General features: G+C 35.5%; 2 protein-coding genes across 5 annotated transcripts in view; both read right to left on the bottom strand.

Moving 5' to 3' along the window:
- Positions 1–1,943: 1,943 nt before the first annotated feature.
- On the bottom strand, positions 1,944–14,710 carry LOC129260262 (protein eyes shut homolog). Of its 4 annotated transcripts, none has more exons than XR_010293735.1 (6): positions 14,347–14,710; positions 13,461–13,537; positions 8,608–8,739; positions 4,643–4,756; positions 2,365–4,038; positions 1,944–2,188 (listed from the first exon to the last, which is right to left on the bottom strand). XR_010293735.1 is itself a non-coding variant. In XM_064100301.1 (5 exons), the coding sequence occupies exons 2-5, from the start codon at positions 13,522–13,524 to the stop codon at positions 3,974–3,976; spliced, it is 375 nt and encodes a 124-aa protein (XP_063956371.1). In that variant the 5' UTR covers positions 13,525–13,537; positions 14,347–14,637; the 3' UTR covers positions 1,944–3,973. The 4 variants fall into 4 exon arrangements, 2 of the variants coding, with proteins under 2 accessions (XP_063956371.1, XP_063956372.1); XR_010293736.1 differs by having other exon boundaries at positions 2,453–4,038; positions 14,347–14,551; XM_064100301.1 differs by having other exon boundaries at positions 1,944–4,038; positions 14,347–14,637.
- A 2,134-nt stretch (positions 14,711–16,844) lies between these two features.
- The window catches only part of LOC129262057 (97 kDa heat shock protein), a 55,194-nt gene continuing 52,168 nt past the window's right edge, over positions 16,845–19,870 (bottom strand). The window contains exon 18 of the mRNA XM_054900096.2: positions 16,845–19,747. Within this exon, the coding sequence (XP_054756071.2) occupies positions 19,520–19,747 (228 nt within the window). The 3' untranslated portion in view covers positions 16,845–19,519. The remainder of the gene's footprint in view (positions 19,748–19,870) is intronic.

Here is a 19,870-nt window from a genome sequence, read left to right on the forward strand (position 1 = left end):
ATGTGCTTCAGGGTTTTTTATTCAGTCTCCAGAGTTCTAAATGACCCCCTCCCCCATCCTGCATTATCTGGACCAACCTGATAGAACAAAAGTACATCGGGCACAAAGATAATGCTGTAGAATGCAGTGGTTTTGAAATCATTCCTCAGGTGTAATATAAAGCCCACCAAAACTTCAATAATGCAATTTGCTTTTTACTCTCATTCTAACAATTTAATCTCTCTCAGTAATTAATTTTCTGTATAGTAAGGGGCCTTCGTAGTATAAACCTTATAAAGATTCACTTCTTGTTCATGACATCAAAGAGATATTTTATTCCCTCCATTTTTCCCATTTTTTTTAGATTTTGTATTATTTCAAAATGCATCTTCTGATACTCACTTATTATTTGCAACATTGAATTGAAAGTTGAATGAAAATGAATTAGAATTCAAGGTCAGATTTATCAAGACTTAATACAGGCTTTAAAGGTGTCACCTTTATCAATATTAATTTTACAAAGCAGGTGGGTGTTTCATAAAGCTGTTCGTAAGTTAAGAGCGACTGGTGATCCTTTCTTGTGGTAAATGGTATATTCATTGGCGATGGTTTAGCGCGTAAGAAAGGTTCACCAGTCGTTCTTATCTTAAGAACAGCTTCATGAAACGGCCCCCAGATATATCGATGGTGTGATGAAGAAATACTGTGATGCCACTTGCTAACTACTTCCTCTTTTCCCAATAGCCTGTGTATTATTTGTTCTATAAACGAATGTATATTTAATAAAAGTTTAATTTGAATGAAATGTGTTTAAAAGTTATTTCAAAAAGTCACAAATCTTTTTTTTTCAGGGGGGGACATAAAAAAAATATGGGTTTGTAAAAACAGACTTGATTACTGGGTGGGCTTCTTTAAATCTTCCTTATAGTTTTGGAAAATCCACCTCCCCCTTGAAGCGCATGTTACTATTCTATTTCATAACTAGCTTATATCAATGCATGCACCCAAAAACGGTTGCAGTGTGAAAGATATAAATTTTTAAAATGTGTTATATTGACTTGATTTTTAATCAGAACAAATTTGATCAGGTGCCCGGTCAGAATAGAGCATCTGCATATTTTTGTCTGGTTTATATAAAACACCTCAAACATGGAATGGGCTGAAAATTTCAGGATCTATTCTTTGGCATTAGCTTTCTAAATTCAAATTACTAAATATGAGTAAAGTAAGTATCAAACGGCCATTTTAATTCAAAATCAAATTAAAAAAAACATTGCCAAGAGAGGGAATTTATATCCCAATGTCCTAAAATGCGATACATGTATTTGAATTCTATACGGGTAAAACTATTAATAACTAATTTGCCTTTGTAATATTGTAATGTTGGATGATACTAGATTATATTTTACATTGCTGACCCCTACCAAAACTTTAGACTGGCTTTAGACTGGAGTTCATGGGCTATTTGCCCCCTTTAAACTTGGGTTTAGAGGGATTAACGTCATTCTTTTTGCACACAGGATCTAAATGAATCATACCAGGGGTGTATTTGTCATACATGTAGGTCAGAGAATTGATCACCTTTATTTAATTGGTGAAGAATTATTCTAATGTGCAGTGTTAGTCACATCCTTATGTTCCCAACATACTGTCTTACCCAGCGATAGTTCATAGAGCATTAGAACACGGGTATTGTGAAGGAAAGCATGCACTATATATGCCACAAGTAGTTATCCTTTTGTTACCTAAATGTTATAAAATTTGAATTGCAAATTTTCTGCCCTTTCCTTCCAAATATTGGTAGATTTGTAAGCTTCAGCAGCAATTGCCTGAAGCAAACCTCAAGTGAATGTAGCAACCGAAGTTAGTTACATGCAGTGAAATATCCCCACATTTGCATTCAGCAATATTCAACATGTATACTGTGACTGAGAACACAAAAGAGTTTTTGAATAAATAATTCCTTAAGTTAAATACAAGTGAATTTAATATACAAACTAAAAAGCAAAACTATATCAATAAATATTCAAATTGAGATAAGGTGTGAATAATAATGCAAATGATATACATAGTGAAAGCTAAATTGTAAGACACAAATATTTACATTGTATACTTATAAAAAGTAATTCTAAAAAGCAAAACTGACATATAAGTCAGCAATAATAGAGTACCGAAGCGATGAAGTCGGTTGCCATGGTGTCATGGCGGCCTGGTTTTAAACAAATGAAAGCATGTTTCTCATAGGAGAAAATGTCTGCTATCGGAATTTGATCGCTTGCAACCTATTTTTCAGACGAGCCAATGTGTACAGACAACCGTCAGCTGCGACTCTGTTTAGAACCAGCCCGCCATGACACCATGGCAACTGACATCCCCTGACGTCACACTTCGGTACTCTATTGCATCTTTGTAGTGCATATGATAAAAACTGGAAAGAAAATCATTTACAAAAATATGTCTGCGGTCATGTTACAATGGCATAAAGAAATGTAATTAATCCCTCAATTTGAACAAATGAATGTATTAAAATGTCATGATTGGTAATGAGATGAAAATGAAGATGAATAATGCAACATTGAATATAATAGCACCATAATAATGTAAAAGAAAAACTACACATTTTATATAACTCATTACATTGTAAATAATGTAACCAACTAAATGTTTGCAGATTATTATCACAATTTCTGTTTCAACAACAGACGTACAAGTACATGATAGGTGTACCGTGTAACAGATATAAACAAAAAAAATCATATACATGACATGTAGCACCAACATGAATGTTATCCAAAATATTGTTAGAGGGTGATGCAATGAAACTCCTTCCAGTCATTACTGTTAAAATGTTTAGGTCATGAATTCATGCTTATTCTAGAATCTATATTAAGCAAATATAATGACACAAGGGTCCTGTTGCATAAAACTTTTGCCATAAAAAAAATGGCAAATTTTTTGCCAGAGTTTTTAAATGTGTAATTTTCAATGGCATAATTTTGTTTGCCAGAGTTTTCGCTTATTTGCCAGAGTTTTTTTATGGCAAAAGTTTTATGAAAGTTTTATGCAACGGGCCCAAGGTGCGTTTCTTTACTTTTCACTATTATAAAGATGGAATCTGATCACATGATTGCCACTTGCAAAGAACTGTGTATGGACAAATATATAAAAAATTATGGCAATATATTTATGACACATATCCATTTCACAGTAAAATGCTCATGCTTAACTACAAAAAACATTCCACATGAATGTCTGGTCAATAAACTTTCTTTTTATATATTATGTACCATTTTTCAATGATACTCAACAACATAAACTGAAAGGATAAATCGAAAATTGAATTTCTCTTCTTTGACTTGTGTTAGTCGATTATGCATGGACCTATTGGTAGGTTTTCGATGACAAATACAAAATGTTACTAATACCAAATCACTCTACAGTGCAGTGTAAATAATGGTGGGATAGACAATACTTTTGGGTGAAAAAATACTGTTTAAGACTAGAACCACTAACATGTACATAGTACATAAAAACTTGAATAGATTGTTTTCAAAAAGTACAAACTACATGTGTGTATTCAAATGACTTATGGTGCAGTCACATTTCCCCTACAGTATCCCCACAGTGAGTCGAGAACAGCCATCTTACTAATTTCTATACGAACCACATACAGGAAGCTGGTACAAAAATGGTAAAAACTGCCGTTTTCGACGCACCATGAGGCCAACGTAGGCGAAATATGACTGCGCCCATAGGGGGCCAGTGCATGGAACTCGCAAATAAATGCATATCAGGATAATCAAACAAGCTAATCTGAAGTCCTTAAGAAGAACTGGCATTTGATTTTAGTAGCATTTGAATTTTCACAAGTCACATTGAAATGCAAATTATATGCGAGAGACCATTGGCCTGAAGTACCGCATTTAAGAGAGGGAAGACAAGATAGATTATTGTTGCATAGAAGACAGGATTAAGATAGTGGCTATCATCATCTTTATGGTATAACACAGGCAGTAGGTAGTGCATTCAGTCTTTTCATCTCCTCAGTAGCAGGGCAAGCTACAACGAAACAGAAATGGGAAAGTAAAAGAAAATTTGAATTGAGTCGGTAGTTATTCTGGTAAAAACACACACTACAATAAAGTGGTGCATCCTTGTTAACATCTGGCATACAGACGGGGGATGCTTCCCCCCCCCCCCCCCCCCAGTTTCAAGACCAAGATAAAAAAATATATAGAAATTTACCAATATACAGTGAGACAATGATTTTCAATCCTTACCTTTTTTTGTTCATTTAGAACTAAGAATTTTCTGATCATTTCACTTTAAAATATTTCTACCACCAAACAAGATATCCTGATAGGCATATAGCCGATATTTAAAAACTTTGAGGTCAGCTTTGAAAAAAAAATTAAAATTATAGTAATGGTGGCAGTCTCATATTGTCTGATAACAGTCTCTTGATACCTGTGAAGAACTCTTTCGAGGCAAAAGAAGGGTTCTACCCATGTTATAAAGTTCTCTGAAATCTAGCTTATTCTGAGCTGTCATCAAAATGATTAGTTTTGAGATACAAGGTTTAATCAGCCCACCACCATCTAAGGATGGGATTTTTGCATTTTGCTATTCGTAGTATTATCATAGGAATTCTGAGAAAACTTACGTTGTTCACAATGATCACCATAGTAACCAGTACCGGCACACTTGCAGACAGCGCCCTCTTTCTGCTGAACGCACACTCCATTGTTACGACAGTCATGCTTCTTACAAGTATCACCTGGAATCATGGAAAGGGAACATGGTAGAAAAGAGGTGAGATTTTCTCAAGATGAACTGGGGAAAAAGGGGAGAGAGACCTTAAGCAGATGGTTGTTAATCTCTTACTCTTGCAAATCAAACTTTCTCATAAGATATACAAGAATTTCAGCATTCTAAATAATTTTTCCTTGAAAAGAGTCAAATGTACTGTAAATCCGCGATTGAGGTTTTTCACAAGCACATTCATGACAGTATCATTAAAAAGCATGATTAATTCATGTTTTTATCTCTCTAGAGTCGTCTCTGCTCATACTACAGATCATAAAAACTAGGAACTATCAACGAGAAGAGAAAATACAACTGAGCCAGTCTAGAACGAGATATCAAAACTCAAAAATAGCTTTAACTTAAGAGATGATTTTTTTTTTTAATGGAAAGTTGATTCAGAACTATTTGGCTACACTGCATAATGTCTTATGAAATAATCGGGGAGATGAGCTGAAAGTTAAACTGGATTTGTATGCATACTGTACTCATCACATTTCTATGGTGCCTTTTCTATGGCACCATTTCATCCTCGGCATAACTGTCCCTTGAATCCCTCCTATGTTTAACTTTACAAAGTTATTACCTACCAAAGTTATTACCTACCTATTCCCTTCTCAAACAATTTTTTGTCTAGTCCACTTCCTTTGTAAACCTACTGCACTATGAAAATAATTGAATTTCTAATTTTCCTCTTTCGCTCCATAAAACTGCAGGGAAACAGTCCAGTTTCCTTTCCTAGTTTGTCTTTCTACCCACTTGTTTTGATACTATACACCATTGACAATCCCTCTTCTTTTTTTAAATTTTCCCATTCTTGTCAAAGTATCCCACAAAATCTATTGATGTGAAGACATGGGGAACATTTCATTAAAAGATTTGTCCCCAGCCGAAACGAGCAGTTCTTCATCAGTGAATTATATAGGTACAGAGATAATTTCACCCGGGGGGGGGGGGGGGGTACTTAGTGTAAATGTATGCAGTGGCGTACTGTGAGTCACGGCAATGGGGGGGCACCAGCAAAAATTTGGAGTCACTTTATTGGGCGTGCAAAGTGCGCTCAATAGGTACTTAGTGTAAATAGTGATAGAGACAGTTTAAGGACTGCCATATTAAACGGATAACGGTGAGCGTGAGGCGAAAATTTGTTGATATTCAGACCTAAAAAAGAGGCATTATATGCAAAATTTTGTAATCATGATGGTACCTGTCTCGCTAAATAAACAATGCAAGCGCATGCTGAAATTTTTGTATAAAATTGACCCCAAATAGGGACATTTTAAGGACCTTTTTTAGGAATTTTATGAAGAGCATACATATATCTCACCATAGTCATCTAATGTGATGAGCGCCAAGCGCTTGCTAATTTTTTAAAAAGAATTACACCTAAACATATGAAGCACTAATCAAATATTGCAAGCGCAAAGCGCGAGCCAAAAAATTTTGAAATTCAGACCTGAAGAGGGGCATTCTGAGGCTTGTTGGTAGGAATTCATTAAGACCACATATTTCATTTACCAAATGATGCAAGCGTGAGCTGAAATTTTTTTACTAGAAAAAGGCCAGAGAAAGACCAGAAAAAGGGGCATTTTAAGGCCTGGTCCCACTGGCCAATGGTCGCAAAATGTATTCATAAAGGACACAGTGGACAAGTAAAATTTTTGTGGTAGCCCCATCCGTTTTCATCTACTAAAAAAAAAATGGACAAAATAAGCGAAAAATTTGTGAAAAAATATCAGAAAATAACGGACGTTGGTAGTATTTAGCGGGGATGTTAAACGGATATTCATCGGAAGCCAAGTGGATGAAAGTGGATGGCAGCTCAGAAAGCTGGGTTACCAGGGGTTTTGAATACTTTATATACGAGATGCATAAGCTTACATCCTTTCTATTTCCGCTAAACTAACGATGTATAGACGTTCCATGTACCTTATCTTTCCTCCCTCTTTCCGTTGTTCAGCAACAGTGAATATGAGTTGCGAGGATGCGAGGATACAGCAGACGTTTACAGGACATGTTGCCCGTTTATGTTGCGGATTTACGTCGTACGCGGCGGAAAGTTCATCCGTTTTTTAAGTTTTGTGTTTTGTGCCGCTCAAAACTTTTTTGAGCGGATGAAATCACAGTGGATGGATACTCCATGGATAGAGCATATGCAACACGTTTGCAATGAGTACACAACGGATGGATAGCGTTTTCCAACAGATGACAGATTATTTTACGTTTCACATCTGCTTTGCATCCATAAGTTATGGAGACCATAAATGCCGTGGGACTGGGCCTTTTAGTACTGTTTATAGGATTTCATGAAGAGCAGATCACCAATCCACTAATGCGAACTTACGTACAGACTGGATATATTTCATATTCAGACCTTAAAACGGGGCATAACTTTAAAAAGGAAGAATATGTATAAAACTCTAAGTGTAAAGAAATATATTTGGTGTATATTGACTTGAAAACGGGATGTTTTAGCACCATACACATAGGCACCAAACAAATTGTTTTTCATAAAGTAATGAAAAAATATTTTTATCTAATATGATATACATAATTATAACATAACATACCGGTAATACAATGTAATTTCTTCTTCCCCAACTATGTTTTTCTTTCTTTCTCCCTCTTTTTCTCCCTTTTCCCCCGTTTTTTTTTTGCCAGCCGATTGGGGGGCACGTGCCCGCCTCCCCCCCATAGTTACGCCACTGAATGTATGATATGTATGTGCCGCGGTCGAGACCCCCATTTTCAATCTAAATTTTCATTCCAGAGTGCATCACCAAAGAAATTCCCTTTTTTCCCATTCCAAAGACCCTCAATTTCATGTTTTTTCTCATTCCAGTTACACTCGGCTTAGTAGTGGAAAATTGCAATTGACTGCATTAAACGGACAGTCAAAGCTCTGCACAGCGATTCAAAGACCGCTGATTGGTTCATCATGCAGAAACGGACCAATTTCATGTATTTTCATGCTACGCTCGGAAACACAGAATTTGTGCTAACGTTCCAGAGAAAAATACATTTTTAGCAATCATTGATCCTAGAGTGCTTCGGGAGACCCCCATTTTAAGACCAAAGTTCAGTTCCAGGGCCCCCTATATTTTTATTTTTGATGCGGCACATAGATATCATGTTATAATTTGAGTAATTCCCCCCCTCCCCTCTCCCCCCCCCCCCAACAAAAAAAAAAGGTTTTTGTTAATTTTAAGAAGAAACAAAAGCATGAGTTGACTCAATTTATCTCAAGCTCTGTTCAGGATACTTTCCCACAAATACATTTAATAGAATATCATATTTGAAGCTTGGGCTTGTGAGAACAGAACTCCCCTTATCCATATCAGCATGGGGTCTAACTAATAGAGGCCTTCAAGAAAGTGCTTCTGATTAGGGTCTCTCATAAGGCTCACACACTCTTCAAATGATATTTGGTGGAACCAGGATTTCAGAAAAGAGGGGGGCTTACAAAGTGGGCCAATTTCTGTCAAATTTGCTGTCAAAACCAGGATAAAAAGGGGACTTCCAAATACCTCCTCTCTAATGAGAGAAGGTATAAAATAAAATAATTTGTACATGGTGCAGTAAGATGCCCCTCCCCCATCCATGTATACATTCCTCTATAAATACAACCAGTAAGAACAATTCCATCCAACCCACGTACAAGTATCTTGGATATGAGTTGTCAGTGTAAAATATGTAATATGCATGAACCTGCACAAATTTTGAAGAAAAATTTATTCAAATATCAAGGTCTAAAATTTAGACTTCACATTTTAAAAGAAAAAAAATTCTTGGAAAATTATAGTAAAACGGAACCATCTTACTTACCAAACACAGCCCGTTGACAAAGCTTAGCGTTAGCAAACATCCATGTATCTTCGCATGATTTTCCGCATGTACACTGCTGACCTACTGTAGTCATGTTACACCCCTTGAATACAGTGGTACATTCCTTTTCAGCTGAAAAATATGCGGCAAAAGGAGATAAATAAACCACAACTTAATAATTAAATGAAACTAAACAAAGTCGTTTATGGATCCCCCCCCCCCTGATTAATTCTACTATCACTAGTACAGAGTTGGTATGGTCAAACACATCGGTGGTTAGTCAAAACTGGTACAAAATAGAAAAATACATGAAAAATATAAAATGGTTCTGATCTAATACTTTCCGAAATGTAATCATTTGAAAAATAGTGAAATTCTTTGGATCTAACCACTAACCAGTTTAAAATTTCAGTGCAGTTTGCATCAGGTCCTGATCAAAGCAATACAGTTAAGAAGCTGGTTTTCAAAAATGAATGTAATGACCCACCACCCTGGTCAAAATAATTATATCATTTCACCATCACAAGTGTATCTATACACTATGGGTTTCAGAGGAATGGGATATGACGGAATAATTCATTATTTTTCACAGAGAATAAATAAGTCACTACACTTCTGGAAAACTGTGCAATTCGAATATTACCTGATACCCTAGAATTATTTGTAATGAGCTATTTTTACCAGAGCTTAAATTACATACAGACACTGAGACAGGCTTTAAATTTGGTTGAAATATAAACATTGAATAAAAATTTACAAGATATAGGTTTCCCAGGTACCGGTTCTGGAATGGAAACTTTGTTTGAGCATGCATGGAGATGATATTCGAAAATATTCCAAATCCATAAATTGAGCAGAGAGGGAGTGGGGCAGAGTTATATTTTCTGGGATAATGATCTATAGAATTCTGGGATTACCTAGGAAGCATTAGTTGTGATAGGTACACGTTTAGGCCCTTTATCTCTTGAATTCTTTTTGAAAATGTGAAATAAAAATTATTTTAAATCTAAAAAGAAGCAAAATAGAGGTTTTGAATCATACTATGAGAGCAGTTAATTGATATATCCTACATGTAGGTAAAATCATAATCATATGTCAAGCATGACACATGGCAAACACATCTTTGCTACATATGGTCCGCAATTGAGGGACTAGTCTCAACTTTCCATTTTGTGATAACCCCAAACCGACATTGCGGGGCGAGGCAAAGTATAGTAGTCCACGAAGAAATAACAATGAAGAGACTGCGCATGGAAATTCAGGAGGAATGCCACACATCCTCTACGATGTTTCAGATCATTTACATCTTTTATAATATTTCTTACAGAAATATCAATTTAAAGTAAAAGAACTGGAATGTACCAAGAGAGTTAATATTCATAACAAAAATAAATTGTTGCAAATTAAACACATTTTGTTTAATTTTGGCCTATATTCTTATCTATGTTAGGCCTAAAAGGGGCCAGAAATTTTGAGGAGGCACAACATGGCATATGAAGAAAACATTATAGAAAATTGCGACTCACAGGCATAATATTCAGAAAATAATATCATACTTTACATTTTTTTTTTTTTTTGGGGGGGGGGGATCCAGGAACTAAAGGAGGGTCCATGCCCCCATCAATTTATACATTGCTGCCAATGTCTCTCAAATTTTTGTTAGCCATGTCTAAGTTGAACAATACAGTGGTGGTATAGGCCCTAACTAACAAATGACCCACTTTTTGTTTAATACCCTTCATCTACTCACACACAACGAAAATCATTTTAAATGAAGATTTGAGTTGTTTTTAATTTTTCCAACTTTTGTCCCTTTTTCATCCCCAAAGTGGTGACAAGACTTTTACTCTCTTTTCCCATTTCCCTAGATAGGTACTGTTATTACATTGGTCTTAACAATAAATAAAGAAGCAATGGGTCTTCTGGGGTAAGACTAGTGGGAAGTCTGGCTGGTTGACCTCAGATGTAGCAGAGGTCATCGCTGTCAGATACCGAAGTACTGACACTCCTACATTGGAATCATATTACTGATGCTTGAATGCAGTCTCACAAGTTCACCATCAAGTTTCAAGTTATATTCAGAGTACTGTTTCACTTGCCCAATATCAAAATTTATTCAATCTCCAATGCACAATAAATTGCATAAACGTTTTGGTATATTTGCTCAGGTAACTTGAACAATTATAAACTTTTGTTGTTCATTCAATCATTTATAATTTTATGTAAATGTTAATAACAGAATAATTGGAAATGCTTCATTATTCATACTTCACATTTAGAAAGATTGCTCGTCTTCTGAACACAGTTTCTAATAATAAACACAATTTCTTTTCAATTATTATAGTACTGAATACAAATTCCAAATAATCATATCCAGTGCAGTCAAAAGTTCTTAGTTGTTTTAGTTCTAGGTAAAACTTTTCCTACTGAATGCATTGCACTAGTTACAAGAATTTAGAGTTTCATCATGAGATCTAATACTGTACTTTAAAAGAGAGCACTGGAATAGTATTTTGGCTTGGGCTAACAACCTAACACAATCTCCAGCTCTGACTCCAAGAATGAGAGCATCTTTCTTTTGTAAATAATATACTTTGTAACCTAAATTGTTTTAACCATACGAAAAAGAGGCATGAATACATTTCATGATTGTGAGCAAGTTCTAAACCGGTTAAATGAAAAATTTGCATAATACATTTTAATTGCAATTTGTTAATACTGATTACAGTATAATTTCTTATTTCATAAATGAACATACATGCATGTACTTATTAAATCAATCAAAACTATTTTTAAAAAGGGTTAAGAAGTAACTGAGTGAGAAGTGAAAATAATCAAAATCAAGGGTGATCAGATAGACATTATAGAGAGAGACATGTACTTTGATTGTATTCTCATTTTATCATTTCATTCAATCTTCAACTCAAAAGAAACACAATATTTCAGTGTGAGCAGCCTGATATTTTATTTTAGCACTTCTCATGCTCCCTTTAAATTAAAAATGTTTATATTTCATTTCCTGCTTGCATTTTTTCAAATTATTTGAACTATTGTATTTAACATTTGATGCAATATAAAATCATCAACTGAATGTGACTACATAACACATTTTCAAGGCCCCTCCTCCAAAAAAGGTGCCTTTTTTGAAATAATGTCCTTTTATGAATAATATACATTTAATTTAAATAATGTACATGAAATCTCTTTGCTAGTAATTGCATACTGAATAAATAAATACAACAGGATTGAGATCTTGTGAGAGGTTCGAAGGTTTCCTTGCAAATAACTTATAAGTTCCCTTGTTCATCAGCTAGTTGGTGGTAAAACTACTACACATAATATCTCTGCATAACTTTGTTTAAAATCAACATTCAGTCACATCCATTCCCCCATTCCCATCCCCCCCCCAAAAAAAAAAAACCAATTAAAAATAAAACCCTAATTGCCCTGGTGCTGTGTATGTGTTCAGTTCACAGAGCTCTGAAGTCTGAAAGTGAATAAATGAAAGCTTGATCTTACAATGGCCTATGCTATGACTATAGGTGGTTTCAAACCGCCTCGATCACAAGAATCCCCGTTAAATTACGAAAACTTTTTTAGGCTGAAAAATACCCATTAATTATTCCTGCATTCACACCGCCCTGAAACATACCCTTCGGGATAAGTTCCTGAAGTAGTTCCTGAAGTTACGAGCATGCGCAGTATGGTCTGATAAGCAAGCAAGGCGCGAGATTCAAAATCACTAGCCCAGCAGCCACCCACGGCGCCGCACCCAACGACACACTGGGCTAAAAGTTCCCGTAATTTGCTTTCAGACCGCCAAAATACCCACGACCTTGGAAAAATCCCCGCGAAAGTTCTCGTAATTTCGCCAAGTACCTACTATTTATCGGGTATTTTCTTTCGGGGATATTACTCGTAGTTTGCTTTCAGACCGCCAAAATACCTGGTATTTTCTGATCGGGGTAAATTTCCCGATCAGAGAATACCTGGAACTGGCGAACTTCGAGGCGGTCTGAAACCACCTTATGAGTAAAGCAAGATAATCTAAAGCATTAGGCCTACAATGTTTGTATACTATAACAATGAAGGCTTGGGTAGTGCAAATATCAATGTCAGTCATCGCTTAATTATGCAAGCGGAAGGTTTAAAGGAGTGGTATATATGATATATATATATGATATATATACATACATTTATAAATACATACATACACACACACACATATTAAAAACCACAAAATATAAAAATATAAAGAAGGGTTGGATGAAAATTGACATGTGAATTGGATCTGTTTATGCAGAACTCTAAAAATCATGCAAAAGAAAATATCAGACAAAAGATTTTCAATTATGTAATAAATTATATTGAGCCTATTTTAATGCAATTTTTTAAATCTATGTATGACAAACGAAAAAATTATCTTTAAAGCCCCTCCAATAGCTAGCCAAAAGATTGAATACCTAAAAATTGCTGTTAATTTTCACATGTGAATTCACAAATCAAAATTTGTAAAGTAATTTACTATCAAATTTAAATGAAAAATGTAGATTAAAATGTGATCAAATAAGACTACAAATATTGTGATTATATCATCATTCATTACTATTATTATTACTATTATCATTATTATTATAATTATTATTCTCATTATTCTTGTTACTATCATTATTATTATACTTAATATAATTACTATTATTATCATATTACTATTATCATTATCATCATTTATCATATTATTATTATTATTATGTATTTGTTTCCGTGTACATGTGTACAACTTCATTTAAGGAATTGTCCCCTTCATCAAGAAGCCCCCTCCCCCACAAATTGAAGGCACAAGCTTTCCTTACCTTTCGCTTCCAGAGCAAAGTAGAAAGTCACTGCCAGTGAGAGTACAATGAAAGCACGCACCATGGTGAGGAATCAACTAGTTTCAGAAGGAAAAGATATTTTAAAAATGGAAGCGTTACTGAATTGCAGAAATTATTCAATTTCGCCTATCATTGTTACATGGACTGTTAAATTGATCACATAATAGGTTCCCGGAATAGGTTGAATTTGTTTTCTTCTCTTTTTTGTTATCCCCTATTTCCAACGTTAGCATCTTCCTTTTCATATTCTTCTCTTGCAGCTTTTTTAACTTCCTTTTTCTAATCTTTTTATCCCTTCTTTTTTATAATTATAACTAAATAATTTTTCTCAAGTTCTCCTGACCCTGATTCTCCCCCTGGGTCGGGATCCTCCTCCACCTCCTCTTCTTTAACTTTTTCTCCAAGCTGCTATTTCTTCTTTTCCACGTATTTAAGGCTCAAGGAATGTGGATATAATTCAGACTATATATCTAGCAGGGTCTGTTATAAGTGTTAAAGTATGATATCGAGGCATATCTTCTCTGACTTCCACTCTCCTTCTCCAGGCTGGAGTCCAGCTTCCCCTTCTTATTTCAGCTCAGTTTCTTTCAAAATTATCCCATCGTTTTTTTTTTCTTGTCTCCCAATGTAAGTGAATACGGGGAGGAGAGCCGCGCCGTGGAATTGTGGATGCATTCCGTGGTAAAGCAATTTACAGGAAGGAAAGGGTGATGATGATGATCGTCATCATGGTCATGATTAATCTTGACGTCTGCTACCCGCCCATAAACTACTTCCAATTATTAAGTTTACCATTATATCTCTTCAAACCGTTCGATCACTAGCTGACTCAGTCATCACGATATCATTAGTAAGAAATGCTTACCTTAATTAACCAACTTCGCAAAAGGACGAGGTGTAGCTGTTTAAATCACAGCAATTCAGTCACTCCCCTTGGTGTCTCTTCCAGTAGGCCAGCAGTGCAGTCTATGGGAGTGGATAGGACACCGGCATTCGGAAACTTTGCGAGCGGTTCTTCCAGTATCGCGAGCAAACAAATTAGCATCGCAAGGGCTTCGCGATCCAACTGCGCTCGCTATTCGACGAATTTACCCGCATTAGATTACAAGTGACCAATCAGCGCACACGTTTGACATAAACTTTGCATTGCACCTGTGCGGTCAATTTGCAAATGAACGCATGGATGCATTCGGGTATTGTAGTTCAATAGACAGGTGCTCGCTCCGAATAGTCGACCCACTTACGATACTTGTCAATCATACTCATTAATGCTAGTACTACATTCAGCCCGACATTCAAGTTTATGTGGTGTATGATGGATTTTTCCTTGGGGATTGTTGACGATTGATTTATTTTTCTTGCTATTAAAATAATTCATATAATACATATTCGTATTAGTTTTTACAGGGGGCCAACGCCAATTAAGCCCGGCAATTAAGCTCTGCTTTTTAGTTCTTCATCGAATCCCTCCGTTTCATGTTACTTGCGCCGCGGAACGGTTTTCAAAGTGGGGGCTAAGCCAAAGTGTGTGTGGGGGGGGGGGCTGACCACGCAAAAAATCACAATCACGGTCATTTATACGTTTTTGTACACGGTTTTGGAAGGAAAAAAGTGCCCCCCCCCCCGCTTCCGCAGCCCCTGTATTATCATGGAGGTATAAATTGAAAGGGCCCGGAGTGACAATGAAATGCAAATTAATTAATTCATTCATGTAGCTTTCGATTTATAAAGAAGCACAAAATAATACACAGGTGAACTGTTGTTTTTGGTGGCGACTTGTGATGCCGCCAGTTTCAAGGGAAAACTGCAAATTAGAAATAGATCATTGCAAACGCCTTCCAATTTTATTTGATCACAAATGTGGATATTAAACACATGATGAAACGAAATATTCTTCAAAGCCTTTATATCATATCCTGAAATTGGGCGAAATATCGTATGATTACAGTTTCGAAATGTGAAAAAAAAACTCAGACTTTGACACTTTTTAAGTCAACATTTTACCCCGCATTTGACAAAATTTTCACAAAAAGGTTAGAATTAGTTTAAGGGAATATACCCATTTGTGATCACAGTTGCGCCTATATGCGCCCAGCAGTCGAGTAATTTCAAATCAAATTTCAAATAAAAATTGCAACATTTATTTTTGCATTCCCCCGCAAAAAATTAGCAATGTGTCTGCTCATAATATCCGACCAGACGCAGCGAAAAGTAACTATCATTACAAAAGCATATTTCCTATAGACCAGTTCGTAGTTCGGTCAAATGACCTTTCATTTATTTCAATATGATAGGCAGATTTCAAAGCAGGATATAACATGCATGCCTTACATAGCAGGATGAAGAAATTGAATTATACCAGGTGACTAGAATAACACACCATTGAAGACCCCATGAAGGTATTTGTTGCACTTCTACTTTGAATGCATATTATGTTGTACAATGTACATGGCAAACTGCAGTGAAATACCAGTCGTGGACGCATATTTGTTCTTTGTGGATGCAAATGAAAAACACAATTGAAACGAATATATGAATAATCAAGACACCAAAGTTGGTGCTTATCTCATTAAATTTTAAACCACCATGCCACTTTAGTACAAATGACCTTTCTCTGATCATGCGCAGAATGGAACTACGAACTGGCTTAATGCGATGACCAGTAAGACCGTGGTTAGGTAGGACCTTTTGTCTACAATCTACAAGAAAAAGCCACAAGCCTGACATATTTTATACCCGTGGCATCAAACGTGGGTTTATAAATGAAACGAGTGAGATGATGCTCCTTCCTTTTTTACCTCCATGGATTTGGGGATAGCTCATTGCATAAACTTGCTCATCGGGAAAACTTTGTCAAGAACCCACTAAATGAATACAATTGAATTATTTTTTTAAGTCGAGATATAGAAACCCTTATAAATATTACAAAGCCCATAACCTGTATGCCTTACATAAGTAATATCTTAGTTCTGTGAATGTAAAATTGGCAACATACCATCAGAGATGTTCAAGTACTTGTTTGCAAGCTATACTTAAGAAATTGTTAATTTTAGCTTTTAAAGCATTAATTTATAATTTCTATGCTTTTTTGATAAATTGTTATCAATGAACATCTGAAGAAAAAAAAATCTTTCACACCCCCTCCACCTCTGTCTGCCCCCTCTCTCTCTTTCCTGTTATATACCAATATTCCACCCTAATTCCTACCCACCAATCCATCTCCCCTCTACATATCTCTCATAAACACATAACCATACCAATCTCAGTCTCTTCCAACCCCCCCCCCCCCCCCCCATATATAGGCAATCACGAATCGCCAAAATCTTGAACAACAAATCTAAAAACATTGGACTTTCATTCTGATTATTTCTTTGACAAAAACATCAAGCCTTTTATTGACTCATCATTCATACAGAAATACAACAAAAAGTAGCATCTCCTTCAAGAGCCTAAACTAATACTTTCATTTAAATGTATTATTTATCATTATCACTGCCAATGCCATGTGCAGAAATTCACTCTTATGAACTGAACTGGCAATCTTTTAAAATTTATTTAACAGTATTTCTTCCACACACAATTTCCATCAAGCTTTTCATTGGTTTGCTTCATATAAATACAATCATGTACAACAAAATATAATTACTTGTTTTCCATACAATAGATATGAAATAAGTTAATCTAGTATGATCTGTTTATCTTTAAGCATTTTTTAATATGTAATTGTCCTTTAGCAGATAATATACTCAGGGAAAGCAAATCAATTTGCTTTTCTAGGGATGATACTAACACCCCTAACACATTCTGCTTATAACCTGTATAACAAAATTTAAGAAGAGTGGTTTTATAAACATTCTCTCAATCCAAATATGCCATCCAGAGAGCATCATAGCTAGAAAAAATATGGTCATCATGCAACGATGTGTACATTTCATTTTCCACAACCCCTTTCTCCAGAATTTGTGAAGAAAAACTGTGATTTATTACTAATCAATTTGTCTGCTAAACCTTGCATCGTGTCCTTGCATTTCCCGTATTATACCAACATAATTGTACTAAGAAGTGGTTTGTAGTCATTTGAAACCAGTCTAAGCAACAAAGAAATGCTTGACGCAGGCTTTGAGGGCCACTGGGTTTATTTCTTTTTTAGATTCATAATTCCCTTCTTCACTGTGCAAACACAGTATAATATAAGGTGAACGCACTACATAGATCTATTTGACTCTTTGTGCGCTGGACCATGAACCCCTCTGTGCTGGATTATTTTCAGGGAGGGAAACAACGCAGTTTGCTTGAGCGGGAAATGCGAAGTTCGCGCAACACCGACTGTGCATTGGTGCGAAGTACGCATGGAAAGGGTTAAATGTAAATTGATGCTGTAAAATCTTTTCTCCATGTCGAGAGAAATATGATGGTTCCACTTTTATTTGAATTCATACCTGACCGGGAAGGAATGCTGTAAATATTCCTTCTCAAATTCACATTTAAAATTCAATGCTTAGACATACACCACTTTATTCAAGTATATTCACAATTACAAGAGGTAAAGCTTTTTTATTTGGGCCTTTATTATCAAACATGTATAGATTTCATCTCTTGCCCTATTTGATCTGACACAAGTCAACATTTAGATATGAAAAATATCCATTACATGCCATGTTGCCATAAAACATACATAATTTATCGTTTTGAACTTTTTCTAGATCTTTCTTGCGGATTGATATTTTTTACACCTTGATAGACTTCACTTTTCCAACACTGGGATAACTGTATGTTGTATTACCATGTGTTAACAGGAGCTGGCTACACAAACAATAAGGTGCTTATTTGACTATGCACAAAACATCCAAAGTGACTCATCAGTCAGTGCATAGTGTCTCCAATATACAAGTATGAATGCCATATTTAAACGCCTGTACATGTGCTTCTGTTCCCTTGAACATTTGGTTGGCATGAACAAGAATATATAATCACATTCATTCATCATTATTTACAGAAGTAATAGAATCATCTGATCACATGAAATATCTTTAATACATATTTATTATGATCACCACATTTGAACTATTTTCACAAACATATTTTGCCTGTGTTGACATACAAGTTTACATAGTGGCTCGACTAAGCACCAACTCTGCTCAGAAACTCTACAATATTTTAAGTCTTCTCAAAGCTTGATTTGGTAGTTGAGGAGACATTGCTTTATAAATAAATAATTAATTCCAAGGATGTTTAATACAATCACGTAAAGAGGCTTATAAAGTATAACAAGAGGTAACAAACATACATCTTGTGCCAAAACCATTGCTTTAATATGATGTTAAAATGTAATGTAAGAATATTAAGAGTCTATATTAAACATGAAATAAATGGTGAAGAAAAAAAGAATTTGTAAACCAAAAATAAAGGAAAAACCTCCATGGAATATATAGCAAGATATAATTTATGCAAAATGTAATCACATACATTATTCACAAATAGCAAGTAATAAAGCTTCTCGCATCTTGAGCCTTACCACCTGCACATTGTAATGCTATACAACTTGATTCACAATAGAAAAAAAAAACATTTCTGAGGAAAACATAAAAACATTTATTGCAGCAAGAAATAAAACAAATGAACTGCTTTTCATAAATTCACAGTATGTGGACGATTGAGTATAGAACACAGAAAAGTCAAATGTACTCTTCTTAAACATCGCATCTTGCCATCCAAAACACTTTGGCAAACATACCTATGACTCCAACTGTCAATACATATCAATAATGGTTGGGGAAAGTGAATATTCTAAAATGTCCGTTACAGTATGAGAAAACAGTCGATTCAAACACTGTATGAAGGGAGATTGGAAACTTTCTGAGTAACAATAATTTCATCCAAGATGTATTACAGACGGAATTTAACACTAAATAGGACAATGATGCATGGTATTCATTTCTTCTGGGCTTCAACAAAATCAAGACCGATGTATAATCTCCATCACAATGGTGAAAAATTAACACAAAAATTGATACCAACAATAGCACTACGGGTTATCATTAATCTAGTTCCATCTCCACATCTGGTTTTGTGTCGCCCTCTTTGCTAGCGTCTCCTGTAGGTGCTTGGTCGACAGTATCCATCTTCTCCTCGCCTTCCGTGGTTGGTGCGGCAGCATCACCCTCTTTGGCAGCCTCCTCCGGTGTAGGACCGTTGTCCTTGGGAGGCTCTTCTTTGGGCTTTGGTTTGGGTTTGTTGATTATAGGGTCGCAGGTGGATTTCATGCTCTGTATGTATGGGAAGAGATAATGAAAGGAAAACTTATAACTTGGGCTTCAACATCCTCCCTGAAATATATGGTGAGGTTGCACATACTTCCTCACTTTTAAAGAGTACATCAGTATAACATC

The sequence above is a fragment of the Lytechinus pictus genome, chromosome 5 (genome assembly GCF_037042905.1).
Source record: "Lytechinus pictus isolate F3 Inbred chromosome 5, Lp3.0, whole genome shotgun sequence".
Lineage (NCBI taxonomy): Eukaryota > Metazoa > Echinodermata > Echinoidea > Temnopleuroida > Toxopneustidae > Lytechinus > Lytechinus pictus.

Excerpts from the sequence above, each read along its gene's own strand:
- LOC129260262 (XM_064100301.1), bottom strand. The coding sequence starts at position 13,524 with ATGGTGCGTGCTTTCATTGTACTCTCACTGGCAGTGACTTTCTACTTT. Across the intron at positions 8,740-13,460 it reads CTTTGCTCTGGAAGCGAAAG|CTGAAAAGGAATGTACCACT; the intron begins GTAAGGAAAGCT and ends CATATTTTTCAG. Across the intron at positions 4,039-4,642 it reads TGGTGATCATTGTGAACAAC|CTTGCCCTGCTACTGAGGAG; the intron begins GTAAGTTTTCTC and ends GTTTCGTTGTAG.